General features: G+C 38.7%; 2 protein-coding genes across 6 annotated transcripts in view; one reads left to right on the plus strand and one right to left on the minus strand.

Moving 5' to 3' along the window:
• The window catches only part of hip1 (huntingtin interacting protein 1), a 78656-nt gene that overhangs the window by 19512 nt on the left and 40850 nt on the right, over positions 1–18294 (minus strand). For 2 of the 5 annotated variants that reach the window (XM_033977423.2, XM_033977420.2), the window contains exons 1-4: positions 13805–14125; positions 2002–2065; positions 1506–1648; positions 1376–1432 (exon numbers count right to left, since the gene is read on the minus strand). In XM_033977423.2, the coding sequence (XP_033833314.1) occupies positions 1376–1432; positions 1506–1648; positions 2002–2065; positions 13805–13921 (381 nt within the window). In that variant the 5' untranslated portion in view covers positions 13922–14125. Of the gene's footprint in view, positions 1–1375; positions 1433–1505; positions 1649–2001; positions 2066–8473; positions 8959–13804; positions 14126–18294 lie in introns of those variants that run through there. The other 3 variants (XM_055226214.1, XM_055226216.1, XM_055226215.1) reach the window with 3 other exon arrangements.
• bcl7bb (BAF chromatin remodeling complex subunit BCL7B b) lies at positions 15989–18133 on the plus strand. Its single transcript, XM_033976472.2, has 6 exons — positions 15989–16150; positions 16668–16743; positions 16813–16900; positions 17005–17157; positions 17471–17574; positions 17652–18133. Exons 1-6 carry the CDS (start codon positions 16038–16040, stop codon positions 17721–17723), a joined length of 606 nt encoding a protein of 201 aa, XP_033832363.1. The 5' UTR covers positions 15989–16037; the 3' UTR covers positions 17724–18133.

The following is an 18294-nucleotide window of genomic DNA, read 5'->3' on the forward strand; positions in this document are numbered from 1 at the left end:
CATGTTTGGGACTACATCCACATCACACGCCAACTACGAGCAGCATCTTGTCAATTTATAGTCAGTATGTTGTCTCACCTCCTCCTAAAATGTGCAGATCCGGCATAAGAGGTAAACATAAGAAGTAAATGTTAAACAATGCGATTCACAAACTGTACTTTCTAATAAATTTATCTTTTCATGTTAGGTACAAACAACTGAATCTTTGTACAATTTTGGATATCAACATTTTGAATTTGGTTTTAATATTTAGATCCACTAAGCTACAATCATTTAAATTCATTATAATAAGTATAATTTGTATTCATTCTTTCACATAATAAAATCATGTATGATTTGAATAGTGAGACAGAGAATGCTCCTTAGCAGTTTCAGAGTCTCCACTAGTGTCCACACAATTAAAGTTGGATAAAATTAGACAAAGTTGAAAACTTGAAAGTTAAAAGCAATTGGCCACATAACTATGTCATCCCTGTGCAGTGTGTGTGTAAGTGGCTATGTTACAACAGGAAACAGAGTTCATAACACTGGACACTTCTTGTATCCTCCTGACTTATGATATCAGCAAAAACGAATCAAAACTGTCAACATAAGCATTACAAGGAATGTTAGGGACTACACCCAGGCCACTCTTGCCTAAGTGAAGAATGACACAATAAACTGCACAGATTTCATCAGGGCATTTCATTTTTTTTTTTTTAGCTTTAGACCAAAGATTTTGGAACAATGACCAAATTACCCCTCCCTACCCCATTTCAAATCTACATCCTGAACAGGTGAGCACAGAGAACTGCAGCAGAATAGTCTCGATTACAATCTGTTTGGTGACACAGCCTGGTGCATTGTAAGAAAAGCAATTATGCACTTCAGCAGGTAGTGTCATAATTCCTAAATCTGCATCATCTCAGACAAGATCCTCAGGATGTAATCTTTGAATGTGCATTTTAAATAGGGGCTGCACCTAATTTTACTGGCTTAATAATGTTTTTAAAATTAAATTAATTTGTACATTTTAAAATAATTCCATGTCTTACATTTTTTCCTAGTCATCTTAATTATTATGAGTTTATAAGTGCGTTTCACAGCCTTCAGAAACAAGAGTGATTTACCATAATGCCCCTGCTAAAACCAATTAGTATGCTAACAGCATACTTCCTGGTTTGTAGAGAATAGAAGTGTTTATTCTATGGAAACAGCACATATTGGTTTCATTTTGGCCGAAGAGCTGCTTTTACAATAAATCTGCACTTCGTCTGTTTTGTTCCTTTATTACATGAAAAAAATCAGGTACTGCCCCTTTAATAACGATGTTGATCAGTGTGCTTAATAGTACTTATTTGACAAAATGTGTGACATTTAAAAAGTGCATCCTTACCCACATCCTGCTCATATCTGTTAGATCAGCCTTGTTTCGCATCGAGTCTTTAATCACCTACACATGAGAGAACAGAGTCTTAAATTGCCTTAAAGATGACAATCCCTCTGACTTAATTTTGTGTTCTCACGTTTGGATGGCCATCTCGTAATAGCTTGTGGAAAACGTGACAGAACTTCCAGCAGAGAACGGCATTGCTGGAAAGAGGAAGTCTGTTGACCGCTGCCCAGAAAGTGTGGGCTCCTTTCTCATGATGGGTTCCCAGAATACAAGGTGAAAGGAATGGTCAAGGATTGTACACAAGAGCAATTTATTATACAGCATGCCCAAAAAGGACACAATCTTTTGGCATATTATATATGCTATGCAAGGGAAAAAACTCAAATAATCAACTCCTAGATCATAATATTACAAATAATTTAATATTTCATTTTACTTGTTACGTTCTGTGCCAAGTCTTCATAGTCTAAATGCTACCAGAGTTGGAGCACTCCACCTTCTTAAATCATGAATGAACTCTGCAGCATAAACTTAACATAAAAGGGTTAAACCAAGTGTAATAGCACAGTAGCACAGAGCGATGGAGGGACTGAGAGTTAAGAACTAGACCAATAATAAAAGGATATTCCTGGCATGTTTCTCCTTGACCGCGACTTCCTGTGTGTTGATGGCCTTATTGATGCTGACAGCCTGTAAGAGAAAAACAAAAACTCAAATGAGACAATAGTAAAACATTATGTCATCAACAACAAGAGCAGTATTTCTTTGATTGATCTTTGACATCTAAGCTTTAAAAAAAAATAGTGCTGTTTTTGTCTTTTTCACCTGGGAAATGAGAAGCAGCGGAGCTTTTAAGAGAATGGTGATTGACCTATTTTCAGCAGAGTTGGTATTCAAGGCAGCAGTTCTGAAAAGCCTAAGCACCTCTTGCCTTTCAAAAAGCAATACTCAGACACTGCTAGAGCATGATCTGCCGAATACAACTAAAAACATAGATTTGAAAAAAAAGACCCAGGGTTGAGCCACCACATTTTAATCAAGACTGGATACAGGAACTTAGTTCAGAACCATGCAATTTGTTCCAGAAATACTATGCACAGAATAAGTTAGTACATGAACATTTATTCCAGTCAACACTGTTCAGTTACACATGAGATTGGTGTCATCAAGCCAAGGCTGCTGCATGAAAAGCTCTGTGTGCATTCATGTCTCAATGACAAGCATTTAATACAGCAAAAATGTCTGCAGTCACCAGAGATGATTCACAGCAGATCGTCAGGTGACAGCTTCTGAAAAATGAGACTATAAACAGGAGCTGTTTAGAGTCAACCAAAGCTTCAAGTCAACTTTCTTTGAAGCTCAGTTCTAAATCTAGATCTGCCCACCCTTCTGTATGCTTAAATAAAATTAAACATAATGCATAATGAGTGTAAAGTTATTATTAAAAACATGCACAGTATTTTTCTACTGCCTTCAATAGGCTGAAAGTTCACACTTCACTGTGATATGTAAATTCAGAGGTCAGTTACTCAGAGCCTTACAGAAAAAAAACACAAAAAAAAACATACACTTGAGTAGTTGGATAATGATATGCCTGTCTCACTATATTCTTTCTGACAAAGTAAAGCAACAATGTATCTTCTTTTGTTTCCATTACCTCAAACAGTCCTAGATATAGGTTACATGGATGAGAATATAATGTTTTAAGGTAAAAATACTGTATTTTCACCCCACATGTTTTAAAAACTCCTGGCATTGTGGAGGTTTGTTGCAATAAGCTACACATACTGTGGCCATGTAGGATAATACAAGATGAAAACAATATGTGGTGAATTACACAGAACAATGGGGTGGGGGAAATTTCCTAACATCCTATTTTTCTTTTTAGCAAACATGCTGCCTTTTAAAGCAATGCTGGGTGATCTCCTAAATAGTTACTACTCGCTGTAAGGTAGCTCCAAAGAGCCTCTGTTCTTGGCTGAAGAGCCAGTGCAAGTTACACAGAGAGGAAGTGTCCTCTACATGTGAAATCCAACAGCCTATACTCAGTGGCTCACTTCCTCATCCCCCTCTGTCTCCACATTTCACAAGTAACCACTTCAATGTCGTATTTTGTAGTATAGCTAGAATGCACAGAAAAATATTTTGTTCTGGTTAGTTTGTTTTGGTTTTTTTTACAAGAGATTTATCAAATATTACCATAGAAGTCCCAAAGAAAACCTTTGATTGAGCTTTCTGAGGTGACTGTTGTTGTTAATATGGATTTATTTATGGATTATTTATCAAGTTACTGTTGTACAACTGTTTATGTCTTAGGTGCTCAGTCAAAAGTCTGACTGAGTTACCAAAATTATATAAAACATGTGACCTGTACAGAATTTGTGGCCAGAGCAGTGAATGTTTTGAGGTGTGGTTACTGATGTGCATTGTGGATGGAGAGACACACATAGGAGGGTGACAGGGGCTCAGTGAGGCCTTCCTGTCTTGGCACACCCTACACTGCCCATTTCTTGCTACCCAGGCCCACTCCCCCTCCCTCTTCTAAAACTGTGCTCAGTCAACCCAGACAGCGCCTACACCGTCCGCCACAGGGTCCTTATGGGCTTGCTCAGGTTTCTTGCCAGCTTCTTCCAGGTGCCTTGAAATAAAAAAACATGCAATTGGACTTACAATGAAAATACAGAATGCACATCCAGTCTGTGATTGTAACCAACTTAAATGCTTATGTCATTTTGGCTGTGAAAAACATGACGGCAGATGGGGTGGGACAAGAAATAAATCCAACAAGACAATACATGACACATTATTGGGTCCATGAGAACAAGTTGAGACAAGATTTAGACATAATTAAGAAAATAATTGATCAATTTTTATCTTGCAGCACGAGATCTTGTTCAATCCTAAGCAGACAACTCCTTAAAGTTATCCGTTTATTACTGACTGAAAGCTACAACTAAATGTTCTTAAGTGTAATACTGCCTGCTTATAATAAGAGACCTACAATATTAATGTAGATGGTAAACTGTGAGTGCTGTGTGCCAATGATGTCCCAAGTACAAGAACAACCATTCCATAACCCGAAATAATCACAAGAATGAGCAGTCTGGCTAGTACAAGCAGTCCCACCTTGGTTTTTCACATGACGTCAGCATAGTTTGCCTTAAATGGCACAGGCCACTAACATTTAGCTAATAAACGGAAAGATTATTGAATTGAATGCTCCACCCATTTCAAAAGGTCCCTCTTACACAGAGCCTGCACTGTTGCATGTTTGAGTGCTATTTTTCGTATAACGGGACAGAGACATCCGCTCCCATTCACCAGTCACTCCACACCTACACCAGCAGAGGAAAATAGCAGAGGAGATTGTTCCTTTACAGTCAGTTTTCCATATTAGGAGTGGTAAAGGGACACAGTGGTGTTTTTTATAATCACTCTATCTTTTATATTTTGAATAATGAATAATTTGGTAGTTTTGAGTTAAAGGTACTATATTACACAAAAATGAACCATGTTAGAATGTTGTAAAAAAAAAAATATATATATATACCTTGAGTTATGTTTTGTTTCATTCACACATTTAAGTAATCCTGGTTTATGTCCATCTACAAAATGCTCTGTTCTACCTTATGATGTCATGAAGCAGTAACTTAACAGCTACCATTTACATTTTGTTCAGTAAAGATTGTAAATTCCAGGGCTGAAATTATCAAATGATTGTAGTGAAGGTGTATGGATTTTAAAAACACAGTGGAGCACTTCCTGTATTACCACATGACATTACAAGTTGGAATAGAGTGTTTTCTTTTTGAGAGCCTAAATATATAGGGTTGGTGTGTTAAGTAAACATGTGTGAAAGAAGCAAAACACTATTCCGGGTATGTTTTTGATGAGGAAACTACATTATAACATAGATCTGAAAATAGAGTAATATGGGCCCTTTGGGAGTGGGGAAATATGCAACTAATAGTTAAAAGAAAATTGTGCATAGAAAAAGTTGGCAAATGACCAACTGGCATGTGAAAATTCAATCAGATTTACACATTTTGAACAAACTAAAATTATCATTAGTTTCAGCCTCACTTGTGATTCACATGCACTAGATGACTCTTTTCTCTGCTTCTTTCTCAAAGAATGATGAGCCCAATGGGATCCTCAAGTCTCTTAAGAGCCCATTAAAAAACATGCAAACAGGTCTGAACGTTAGAAAGCTGTGAGCTCAGAGCATGATGCCAGTGACGGTGGGCCAGAGCAGCACAGGGCAGCAGCTGGTTAAAGATGAACCGGGCAGACACACGAGTCATGGTGTGACCTTCACTCAGCCCAAATCCTGTAGACTGGTGATGTCATGAACACACAAGATAAAGAGACATCTGTGCTCTTAATGTGAGAACATGACAAACGACCACAGGAAACCAAGCAAGCCACTATCATTAACACAACATTTAGGCTGTGTGGGTGGTGGCAAGATAATTCAAATAAAATAACATTAACTCACTGACTAAGGGTGAGTGATCGTGCCAAAGATTATCTGAATTTGGGGATTACAAAGATAAGACGTGTGCTGAAGTTAAGTTTGTCTGTAAAATTCTCAAAGGAGTTTCAAAATGTGAAACTGACAAAACATACAAAATACCACTTTATACTTTTAACAGCTTTTGACAGTTCTCTTTGTGTATACAATCTGCACAATATTCTATACTGTAATAATGAACAAGTTAAGATGTGAGGAGTAGAAGCGCAGCGTATAGCTATAACTTAAATGGTAACAAGTAAAAGAAAAAAGTGTTATAAAAGCCAACATTAAGTTGCTTTAGGTATCCTGTCAATTACATCATCAATGCAAATGTTCTCTTATATTATGATAAAACATTTGGGTCATATTGTCCTGCCCCACTTTGTTTTGTCTTCAAACTAACCAGTATTTTGATATCATATTTTTTCCCACTTCTATCAGTCACCGAACATTTTCTATTCCATGGTCATCTTAAATAATCTTAGTATCAAGCAGCGATAGTATGTGATGCTTGGCTTTTGTGGAAATGTTAGTGACGCAAACCTGTCCACTTATCTGGGTTTGTGGCTCAGTAGTCGACAGCATAACACTGAGAAAATCAAATTGCGACATGACTGTGACAATCTGCCAATCTGGAGAGACTGTCGTGTTGGGATTGAGTGCATTTCTGTTCAATGCAGCTCTCGCCTCTAACACAAAACAAGTGTTGTTTTCCTGTTGCCTGACCAAACAAGACTATGGACCCATGAACACATCCAAAGATGACCAATTTTCCTGAAGAGTTTAGAACTGATATATTGGGGCAAAGGAGGCCAGGCTTTCCAATGGAGTTTGAAACTTTTTGGATGACAACATTAAACATGATCCAAAGCAAGGTTTTAGGAACAGAGTGATATTCCAAGAAAAACACAACAATGCCATAGCCACATTATCTAGGTATGTTTTTAAAAATCATTACAGCTCTCCTGCCAACAGTGTGCTGTCACAGGTTCTTTCTAATGTTTTGCTTCATTTTTTGTGAAGCTACACAGTGTCTCAACTGAACTGCTGGAGGTGCAAAAGAAATAAACAATTAGGGTCCATGAACCCATTTAATAACACACACACACACACACACACACACACACACTCATATAGGCCTAATGGAAAAGGGATTTCAGCCCTTCTGGGATGTTGCAAACAATTTAGGTAAACACAGCTTTAAGCAATCTAAAAAGAGCTTTCATTGAAATCAGACATATTGTGTTAAAGCGATGGAATGAAAAATAATCTCAGTATGTGCACAAGCCAAATTGGCCTCAGGCGTGACAACGAAAACTTCCAAGTAAAACAAACAGCTGACAGAACATGGGCCTTACTGTACGTTAGGGTGACTCGGGCTAAGGTGTATGAATGGATGGGATCTGGCATCTATCCAGTGCAAAGTAAAAGAATCATGCACATGAATATTTCCAATAAGCGACAACTACCTGTCTTAGTTTAGTTGTATTCAGAGAACAGAATTACTGTAAACTTGGTCTACACTAACACGGCACTATAGTAACTTACCAGCATCCGGCTGCCAGTCAGTTACCATAGTGTCTACAGCATTATTAGTACAGTGTATGAATGAATTCCAACATCTCTATCCATTGTATCCTGTCCAGCATATATTGATTTTCATGTATTTCCCCATTTGGATTTGTGCCTTGTTGTCCCACTACTGTCTGGATTCAAAGCATTTATACATTTTCTTCTGTGTACTAAATCACCCATCTTCCTGCGTGCCCTCCCCCACATCTGTGCATGGGGATAGGGGGCTTGAAGTACACCCATCCATCCACGTTGGATCTGAAAGGCCAGTGTTGTTGCTCTGGTCAGTGTGCACCTGCTACTGAAGACACTGGCCATGCACTTAGGGAGTCTGTGCATGTCTGTGCCATCATTCAAAGCTAAAAGAAAGGCAGACTCTAAATCTATCCCATCTTTTTAAGAACTACATTTGAATGCCAAGCCCAAAGCTGTATGGGCTACACTGACATAAGAAGAACAATTAAGAAAGAGTTGAAACAAACTGTTGGATAATATGAAAGTCACATTGGCAGTCTTGGTTTTCCTCACTTGTACCTATAGATAATCCAGTGGAAAAGGAAAACTCCATGCAACAAGCAGTAGACGTTCAGCCAACTTGTAGCCTATTATTACATCGCAACCAAATCTAAAGATCAAGTAATTTTAGTGAAATAAACATGCAGTTCTTTTGTAAGATTGGCAATCGCAACCAACCCTGTGAACCCCCTTTCAAGGTCCCAGCGCCCCAGTTTGCACGCTTAGTTCCTAGTTCCTCACGCCTTCTCTTCATAACAAAAACAAAACAACATACACGAACTTCCCACGTTTCGCTCCGTTAACGAACAGTCTCGTCTTGTCGTGAGCACAACTTTCACAACAATTCGCGCAAACAGCAGCAGCAGCAGCCCCCGTGCGCAACAGGACTTTCTATGGACACCACCCCCACCTCCAAAACACGCAAAGCCGCCCCATGTGTGATAGCGTGAGGAGTAGTAGTGGAGAAAAGGAAACAGAGCGACAGGAAAACTTACGATTTTACTGAGATCCATAGTTGTAGTCCGTGAAACGGCTCGTAAGGCGAAGATCCGTGGACTAATTAGTGACAGGAAGGCGAGTGAGGCAGCGAATGCATTTGGGAGGAGAAGGGGGAGGTGGACTCGGCCGTTAGCTCAACATGTGTCCCGTTTTGGTATTAAAATGCCCCCTATCTTTCTGCCTTCTTTCCTTCCGCCTCTCCGCGCCCCTCTACCCGTGCCACTAGCGCTTATATCGGTGTACGACTCCAGCATCCGAGGCGAGGAGTGGGGCGATAAACACGGGCACTTCTGCTGGGAATAGTCCCACATTCAGGAGGACCGCCTCGCGCACGTCTCGGCCCACATCACGTCAGAGAGCGAGACACTAGTGAGCTACCTTTATTCTGCAAATTACCCGCTCTCTGCCTGAGACAATGCAAGCTCAGAGCCAGTGGAGTGGGACGGCTTGAAGACCGGTGGTGGCCAAGATGTGCCACAGTGGGGACCTCTGCACATGGACTCCTATGAGAAAATGGGTGTAGCTTATATAAACGATTAGTAGGACTGCAGGCATAGGCGTCGCTAGGCTAATTTGTAAGGGATAGGGAGCTCGGACCAGCGTCAGGTGGACGTAGTCGGCAGTCGGGACAGGGCGCGAGCGGGAATGAAAAGCCAGTCCTTTCTAGTTTTACGCGCATTAGAGCTTGAGAGGGTGAGAATGGGCGTAACAGCAGTGACACAGCCCTGGAGGTAACATGCTCGGTGTTGCACGTCACACGGCGCTGTTCATCTTCACTTTTTAGCGAAGTTAAAGCCCAGTGTTTCTTTCGGGGCTGGGCAGAAACGAAGTCCAGAGGCGCGCGCTCTTCTTCAATCCTCGCGAGCTCCCCACTTTCTTTTGACGCCGTTTTATTGTAATCCCTGAGCAAATGCAGTTTCATTGCGTCTGTTGAATCTGCCAGTATTTATCCATGAAACCCGCTGCGACACTAATCTGAAACTCCTCCGTTGTTTGAGCAGTAACAACAAGTAACACATTCTGTTTGCAGTAATTAAATCAAAGCTGTCTAATTAACGAAACAGAGACTTATTGTGAAAGAGGCAAAAGCCACGGTAGGATTCTGCAGTTGAGACAGAGGATTCAAATAATGCCAAGGACTTAAACTAATGTAAAAAAAAAATAAAAATAAAATATATACTACTAATGATTTTATAAAGTCCTAGTAAGTTGTATTCTGCTAAACTTTTTGTGCATATGATTTGCTTATGAGACCTGTGCATTAGGCTAAGTATTTATTATTCAAACACACTGACCCTCTTAAAGCACCCTCATCAATCGTCAATACATATGTAAAATTGGTCATAGGCATAGGCATAGATATAGTGCGATATCTGAGAGCCCTCAGGAATAACATGCTTTTAATCAAACCACCAAACAAAAGTTAGAGGAGCAACTCCATCACCACCAAAGCAAGTGCACATAGATAACTGATGCCCCCATCTGGTTAAAAATATATTTTTTTTCAATACACTTTTGGTCATTATTGGCAGGCCTAGTATTTTAAGGCCAACTAACTCCAGATAGTGAATGTCAAAGTGTGGCCTATCCTATACTAAGCCTATTATAATATTTTGTGTTAATAACTGCATACTTTAAATTCACATATTATCAATATCAAGCTCAATATATTTATGTGTTTTGCTAATTTTGTTGTAGTACATGTTTTAGATCCTAATGCATTCTAAAAAGTTGAAGCTTGCAAGAATAATCAATAATATGCTGCTAATTATACTTTCAGACTAGCTCAACATAAACAGTGTGTCCTCACACAAAGGCAACTCATTCACAGTGAGGCTCTTCACTTCCTGGTACAGCATTTCTCACATACACCAGGCCTACTCTGTCTCTGCTGAACATTCAGCCTCCCACTCACACCAGCCTGGAGGCTTTTCAAAACTTGGCTTAGGTAAGTAACAACAAAAAAAGGAAATATTCATTATGCCAATATGCAAGCATTAGCATGTTTTACTAGGTATTACAATACACCTCTATCAAATAAATGCAAAATATGTTACATGCCGTACTGTAGAACAAACCAATAACATCTCCATGGAGATGTTATTGGTTTGTTCTACAGTCTACAGGCACTTGGTAGCACCCTCACCAGAAAAGTTACTTATTGCACCTTAAGATTGTAAAAACTAATTGAAAGATATTCAAGGCAGTAATATCATGTAATGATTAACCTACAGACTGTTATGGAATTTTGTGAAGAGGAACTTCACAAAAAGGTCATCATGTATTCTCTAAAACAGTTTAGAGAATACAGTTTTAATGATACATTTTTTTTTTTTTTTTACTGAAGTTTTGGTACTAAATCTAGTCAATGTGCCACATAGTTCCCATTGTCGTTGTACTACTCCAATAAACGTAGTTGGCCTTTCACCTCTGCAGCTTGTTGCTCCAAAGCTATAGGTAACATTAAATGGGTCTTCAATCACACCATAATCTCACCATAAAGAAACATCCATACCATTTCAATATGTAAACAGATGTGTGTAACAATTGAACCGACAAGAAATGACCAGTGAACCACTTACTGACCTGCCACTGCCCAGTCCAATTATTGTTTGGCCAGGCTCTACAATGAGGCCACAAACCACCTACTGCTGGCTGTGCAGTCTCCTAACTACACTCTCATATTATACTGGTGTGTGTGTGTGTGTGTGCAAAATACATGGATTTCCTTCTGTAACATTCCAGTATTTTGTATCACAGGATGTTAAGCAAGGCGTGCAAGCCCTAATACAATGAACTGCACATGAAAAAAGGATGAAACATAAAAGAGCTATATTCAACTGCTTAGAAAGAGCCATACTGCACTTAATGGGTTTTATGACAAAGTTGACAAGAAAGGTGGTGTTACAATGCTGTCATTTTCAGTAAAAGACTAACTCCAGCTTAGAAAATGCCCTGATTTCAGTCAATGGTACTGAGAATCAACCATACATATCATGAATATTTTGGATCAAGCGGTACTTTAATCTTAGACCTTGCGCACACAATGTTATTGCTGTGGGTATATGTATATGTTTCAGTAATTAATCTTGTAAATAAATAGAAAGGCTTGACACAATACTACTACTACTACTACTACTACTGTACATGCCTACTTCCTTGTTCCGTTTGTGCCTGAAAGCTATGTTCCCACTCCTACCCTGAATTCCATAGCTACCTCAGCACCCCACTGCACTGACACGATAATTACTGCACATACTGCTAGTCTAGAATTAAATTTGGAAATCTGTAGGTTAACCTCAATGTGAAGAAGTCTAACTATGCAGTACAATGTGGTATGGCCACAGACTTTTTACCACAAGCAGTTATGATGTGGACTGGAGATCCCTAGACAGATTGCTAATCTTCATCTTGCTGGACTTTGTCTGGGTGATGGCAGGAGTTTATACTGTAAAAAAATACATCATGTTATTTATACATTACTCATCTCTCTCTTTTTGGAAAGCAATGTAACCCAACCACATTGTAATATTGGGACATAAAAATTATATCCCCTTGAATTGTAAATTAAAGGGTATGTTGCTAGAATGGGCTAACATGTGTCATTAAAAGTAGTGTTGGTGCTATCTGCCTTCCTCCCATTCTTTTTATAACCCACTGTGGACACTGCAGAGAGGCTTTAGAACACACCCTGGTTGTTTACCAAAGTCAAAAAAGCATTCGACTCACTATACACTCACTGAGCAACCTACTGGAAAATTAGATACTGTAGTAGTAGTAGTAGTAGTAGTAGTAGTAGTAGTAGTAGTAGTAGAAATAGAAATAGTAGAAAGAGTAGTAGTAGTAGTAGTAGTAGTAATAGTAGTAAAAGGAGAAGCAAATGTACTAGGACTTCTTCATTTGGATTAATTTGTTGATTGGGCATATATTTTTACAAGCAACAATGTCCATTCCTCACACTAGTGATTCAATATGACAATAACTGTGTGATATATTGTACAGCTTTATTGTGCAAGGAGGATATGATTTGAAAACATAGCTGAACACCATCCTTTTACTCTTGAAGAACCTGGCCGTGTTCCAGTGGCTTCCCATTGCCAAAAACACTGAGTAACAAATGGATGTGTGAGACAGTTAGATTTCTGTAAAGAAGGTGAAAGCCAGGCACCCAGCAGATTTAGGCAGCTTTACAGCACGATAAATCAGATGAGATTATCGTTCACTGATCTGTGTAAAGCAGCTAGCACATTCATTGATTCTTGTGTTGAATGCTCTGTCCTCAAGGATCACCATGTTTACAAAACATAATAATGATAAATTCGCTAGAATAATGGCTATGAGAGACAATAGAAGAGAAATATTAAAGCAGCTTAAAAAGATGGAAAATCAAAATAATAAACCATAGTAACCTAGTTAAAACAAACAAACAAAAAACACACAAATGACACACAACAAGCATAGTGTGATCTTGCTATGGGACATTGACCTACTGACCACACGTCTGACACGCATGCGCCTCCCCTCAACTCTAATCCATGCAGTTACTGTCTCCTGTGGGACAGGCAAAAGGGAGGAATCTGTAGCATTTCCTCCCCGAGCTGCTGTGCATGTTAGGGCGCTGTGTTGACTGTTACATTTAACAGACGATGTAAATGCAAGAGGCATGTTGTGGCACTACCATGACAGTTTGACTGCCTCAATTCATCTGACCTACTTTCCCATGTGCCTGGTCTGGGTAGAGGGGACAGGCGACCACCAGGGTAGGAGGCAGGCAGATACACAGCATAACAACCTACATGCCTGCATAGCCTACTGTCTGGGAGAACAGTGGTTGTATGCAACTAGAAAAATTGTAGCTATAGTAGTCTACAACTAGGGTGTATATAGTATTTTTCTTATGAAATGATTCTTCACATCAACAACATGATTCTGAAGCAGACACAAGTCTTTTAGACATGGCATGTCCACATTGCTCCTGTCTGCTTATTTACAGAACAGAACAGATATGCAACTCAAAAGGCCATTGACCTAAATTTCTAGTTTCTTTGTTGCACAGGATTTATCCCTGACGGGCGCTCAAAATAGTGGAATGCACTGAATGAATTAAATAAAATTTTTCGCAAAACATGCAAATACTAGGTTTTTATTACATGCTATATCTAAAATTAAGAGACATGTGGATACGCGTCTTCACAACGTGGCTCTTTGTGAACGTGACGCCACGCTTGTAATTCTGACATTACAAAGGAAATATCTGCATCATCCACCCACGTTTGCCATCAGCCGTATTATTTGCCTACAGTAGAAGCCATTCGCTCTCTACATACCTGGCCCCTCTCAAAGTTTTCCTTCTCGAGCTCCAGACTGTTGGCCCCTCCTGTCCGTCTGATCACTTTGGGAATAGCGTTGGGTACTTGCTGCATGGAGCTCTTCACTCGATCCATTGTCGTGTATACTCAGACCAAAAATACGGCGAACAGAAAAATGTGTAATAAATGTTAAGAAAGCTGTACACAACAGAGATTTTGCCAGGCCGATCTAAGCAGCTATGGCGGGCAACAGTCCATAGTTTTGTGGACTTGTCTGCTTCTCTCCCGTTCACTGAGAAACCATTTGTCCACTAAATGACAGGAGCCGTCTGAACCAAAGCGCAAAGCGTCAAGTGGCAACGGAAATGGAAATAATCCATTTTCCGAGTCAGATTCTTTCAAAATAAACGCGACGACTTCTACCCATGGAGTAAATGACATTACTATTAAAGGCCAATATAGTTTAATACAAATGGGGAGCAGGTGCAATTAATTTTAATAAAATGCAAATTTTCGTTGTAATAAAGCGAGATTTAATGTCCACTTACTAATAGAAATGACCAGGCTCAAAATTTGTGAATTTACTTGTAGATATTTTAACAAAAAGTACAGTGTAATCAATAAAGAAAATTGGTTCTTGTCCCCCATCTGGGACTATGGCATCATCACATTCTATATTACAGTCTGAAAACCACCAGTACAGACTGTACACTGTACAGTCAATGACTGTCTATGCTTCTAACTGAGGAAAGGGAAGCCTATTGCATAAATTATACCAACAACTTCTATTTCAGAGATTATTTTTTTGTTGTATTTTATAGTCTGTCTAATAAACACAAAGGGTTGTTCATTTTGAAGAGGGACAAACATATTACGTATAAACATACCTTAAATGGACTTTTATGATCTTATAACCATTCTTCCTCATTATTTACTTACTTTTAATTTATTGAGTCCTGTATTTGAGGTTTGAGTGCTCAGAAAATGTCTGTTTTCACCTACCCCCTAACCCTGCCTCAAGTTCAACAATTGTCTCATGCCAGTCTGGGTACTTGGCATCACATCATAGAAGAATCTGAAAACCACTTGTAGTAGAACTCAAACTAAACTTAGTTTAGATTAGAAAACATAGGCTAAATGTTCTAAAGGTGCCTCATTTTCTTGTGGAAGGGACACCACCTGCCTACTTGTCACAGATGTTAATTTGCCTGGAATATTCCACAATATGGCATTAATTTATCTATTTCCAAGTAAACAAGTAGCCTGTAGGACTGATTCCACCAGGCCAACTAGGCAGGTAACTCTCAACAACAGACTTTAAAACTTACCTCTGTTGAGTTTTAAAAACTCAATCAAGAGTAAAGAGTATTTTACAGGATTAGTGCACATACTTTTAACACTTTTATATCTTTAATCTGCAAATGTTTCATTGTCTCGTGTTATGATTCATTGTGTGAGTTGATGTGTGAGTGTTTGTGAGTGTACTGTGCTGTATTATTCTGGCCAGGTCGTCATTGAAAATGAGACTTGACTTACCTGGTAAATTATTGAATAAATAAAAAAAAAATAACTAAATGTAAGAATGCATGTTTCGCAATGTATTTGAATAATAAAAGCTTGATTAAATGCAAAATAAAAAGTACCATACTGTGGGACATGCAAAACAAAACTATTGTGATAGTCTAAAGTGCATCTTTGGTCAATGGTGAAGGCTCCCCCATGTGGCGGCAAGTGTAGAGTCCTAGACTGTATATACAACGAATGCTTGTAAAATGTATTTCAATAAGCCTACATTTTCTTTATTTTCTTGTACCTTTTTTTGAGTAAAAAATAAAATCACAGCAGAAAAGCCAAAGGTTACTCCTCTCCTCACAAGAAGCTCGACCGACAACCGTCTTTTTGTTGATAAACTGCTATTATCGTGCTGTAATTATATTCAAATTAAATTTGTATAATATTATGTGTTTCATAGCCTACAATGTCGCATATTTCACAAAGTATTCTAGTTAGCCTCGTTCCTAACCAATATTTAGGATTGCAGTCATCAATAGTAATAACCATTGACTGTATGAGAGAAATCTATGGTAATAACCCATAATAACAGGTCTGTGTTCATAATACATTTTCACTGTTCGCATTATCCATGTTGTCAAAAGCCCGCAGGGAGAAACAGGAGCAACGAAACCTCGCGAGAGCAGGCACAGTAACGGAGTGTGGGGCTTGGTCTTGAAGTTTTCAGATGCATCGGTAGATGAATCATAACAGCATCAAGATGTCGGGGCGATCAGGCCGAGCAGAAACGCGAAGTCGGGCTAAAGACGACATTAAAAAGGTTTTGGCGGCCATCGAAAAAGTGCGCAAATGGTACGTAATCTATTTGTGTGTAACAACAACATGGTGGAAATAGTATTAGTAGAGGGTCTGTTATCTGCTGGTGCTGCGCCGCTCAACAAACTTCAGTCGGGAAAGTTGACTGATTGACTGAGCCGCTGTCCAATGGATGCTCTTTTCAGAGACAAGAGGCGGGCCAAAAGAGATTTCCGCTGAGAGTTGTCAATATGGCTACACTTGAGCCTCTCATGCTGTGCGCTATAAATGACACGATTGCCCTGTAGCCCGTGAAAGGACATTGCAGACACCTAATTTAAACCATTTGGTGTTCAATGTATGGCCAATATGTTCAATGTATGGCTAATGGTCGTCTAAGACTCATGGGCAATATTATAACTTACTTTAATTCATATTCTTTGATAAAATCATGACCAGATTCTAGTAAGGCTACCGCATCTTGTTGTATAGGCTACTGGCTCTTAAATAGAGATCTGCGAGATCTGATATTGGACAATGTGTAATTACTGGTTATTACTCATTCAATTTCCAGGGAGAAAAAATGGGTGACAGTAGGAGACACGTCCTTGCGCATATTCAAGTGGGTTCCTATAACAGAAACAAAACAGGTAAGGGCAGTAGTAAAACAACAGCATTATTTGGCCTAATAATTAATTTTAACATCTCTTTCTTTGTAGATCTATCGCACCAAATCCACAGGTGGAGAGGTTAGAGGATTAAAAGATGTAGTGTTGGAAAACACAAATTCTCTACTGGATTTTGCTGGTATAGTTTGTATTTACAGTCTAGTCTCTAAGCCTATGAAATTAAAAATGCAGTTAAACATGTAAAAGACAGTAATATTGGTGGATGTTGATGTGTCATTTCAGATGAAAATAGCAATCAGAGTTTTCTGTCTGATGTGTACCAGCCTAAGATGGATAATAGCAGCAGCTCTAGTTCACAACAAGTGAGCCCACCACATACCAGTCTCAGGACTGAGGACTCCCAGCCACCAATGCTGGGGCAGGAGACTGTGGATGGTATGCATAGGTCTTCGTCATATAATCTTTTAGTTATGTATACAGTGTTGTCCATAGTTGTGTTTTTACAGGGGACTGGGGTCACCCAATGGAATATGGAACTACGGGAGGAAAATAAACTGAATCAATATTACCGATACAAAAAAATATCAGGATTGTTATTATTATTTTCCTGCATTAAATCATTGTGAAGATGGTCTTTCAATTGATGTTTAATTTCAGTATGATAAAAAGTGGAGGCAGGTCTACATGGGTTAAAAAAATAAATAACAAGTAAAAAGTTTGAGAAGTATATGTCTTTTTGTGATTGTAGAACCAGTCAATTCTAGACGAGAAGGAGCGGATGAACCTCCTACGCTTATTAAAGAAGACCTTCTTGCATCTGTAACTGTAAGACGGAGTGCTCCTAACCCACAGGTTAAACACTGGATTAATACTGAACACTTTCTTGTAGCTTTTGTATGTTTCAATGTTTAACCCAAATGTCTTAACAGGAAGATGTGGATGAAACAGGTGCACCCCCATTGAAGAAGATTTGCACCGGAGAAAACTCTGTTCTTAGATAGTTATGTCAAGTATTTGTTCCTTGTATCTTTTTAACTGTCTTGCTAAGCTAAAATTAAAATATATATTGGGTAAATAGTAATGCTGAACATTGTATAAGCAACGTCAGAGTACGCTATACAATTTCTAGTCAATTCATGTCATGTTTAAAATAATTCCATCAGATACACTTTTTTCTTGTTATTATTTTTGTTCATATCACAAATTGTCTGTTAAATGTAGTCAAATACGTGGTGCACTTGAGTTTTGCATGTTTACTTAGCATTAGTATGTATAAACCATTGGTATGAACCCAGCTCATTTCATATTATGTATACATTGATTTCCTTTCTTTAACAACATTCATCGTTATGACAAGATTACATACTGTTAAGTATTTATTATTTGTCTCTGTATTTAAATAAACATGTCTAAATAAACATGTCCTATTTCTTTATTTTTGTAAATGAGGTTGCATTGTATAAGAAGATTAGTTCTCAAAGTTTCCACATCAAGTTCCACCTATTAACAGAACTGCAGAGGACCACGGATACACTTAAGTAAAATGTGCATTTTAAACCTCAATAAAAAGCT

This window comes from Periophthalmus magnuspinnatus, chromosome 13 (genome assembly GCF_009829125.3).
Source record: "Periophthalmus magnuspinnatus isolate fPerMag1 chromosome 13, fPerMag1.2.pri, whole genome shotgun sequence".
Taxonomy (NCBI): domain Eukaryota; kingdom Metazoa; phylum Chordata; class Actinopteri; order Gobiiformes; family Gobiidae; genus Periophthalmus; species Periophthalmus magnuspinnatus.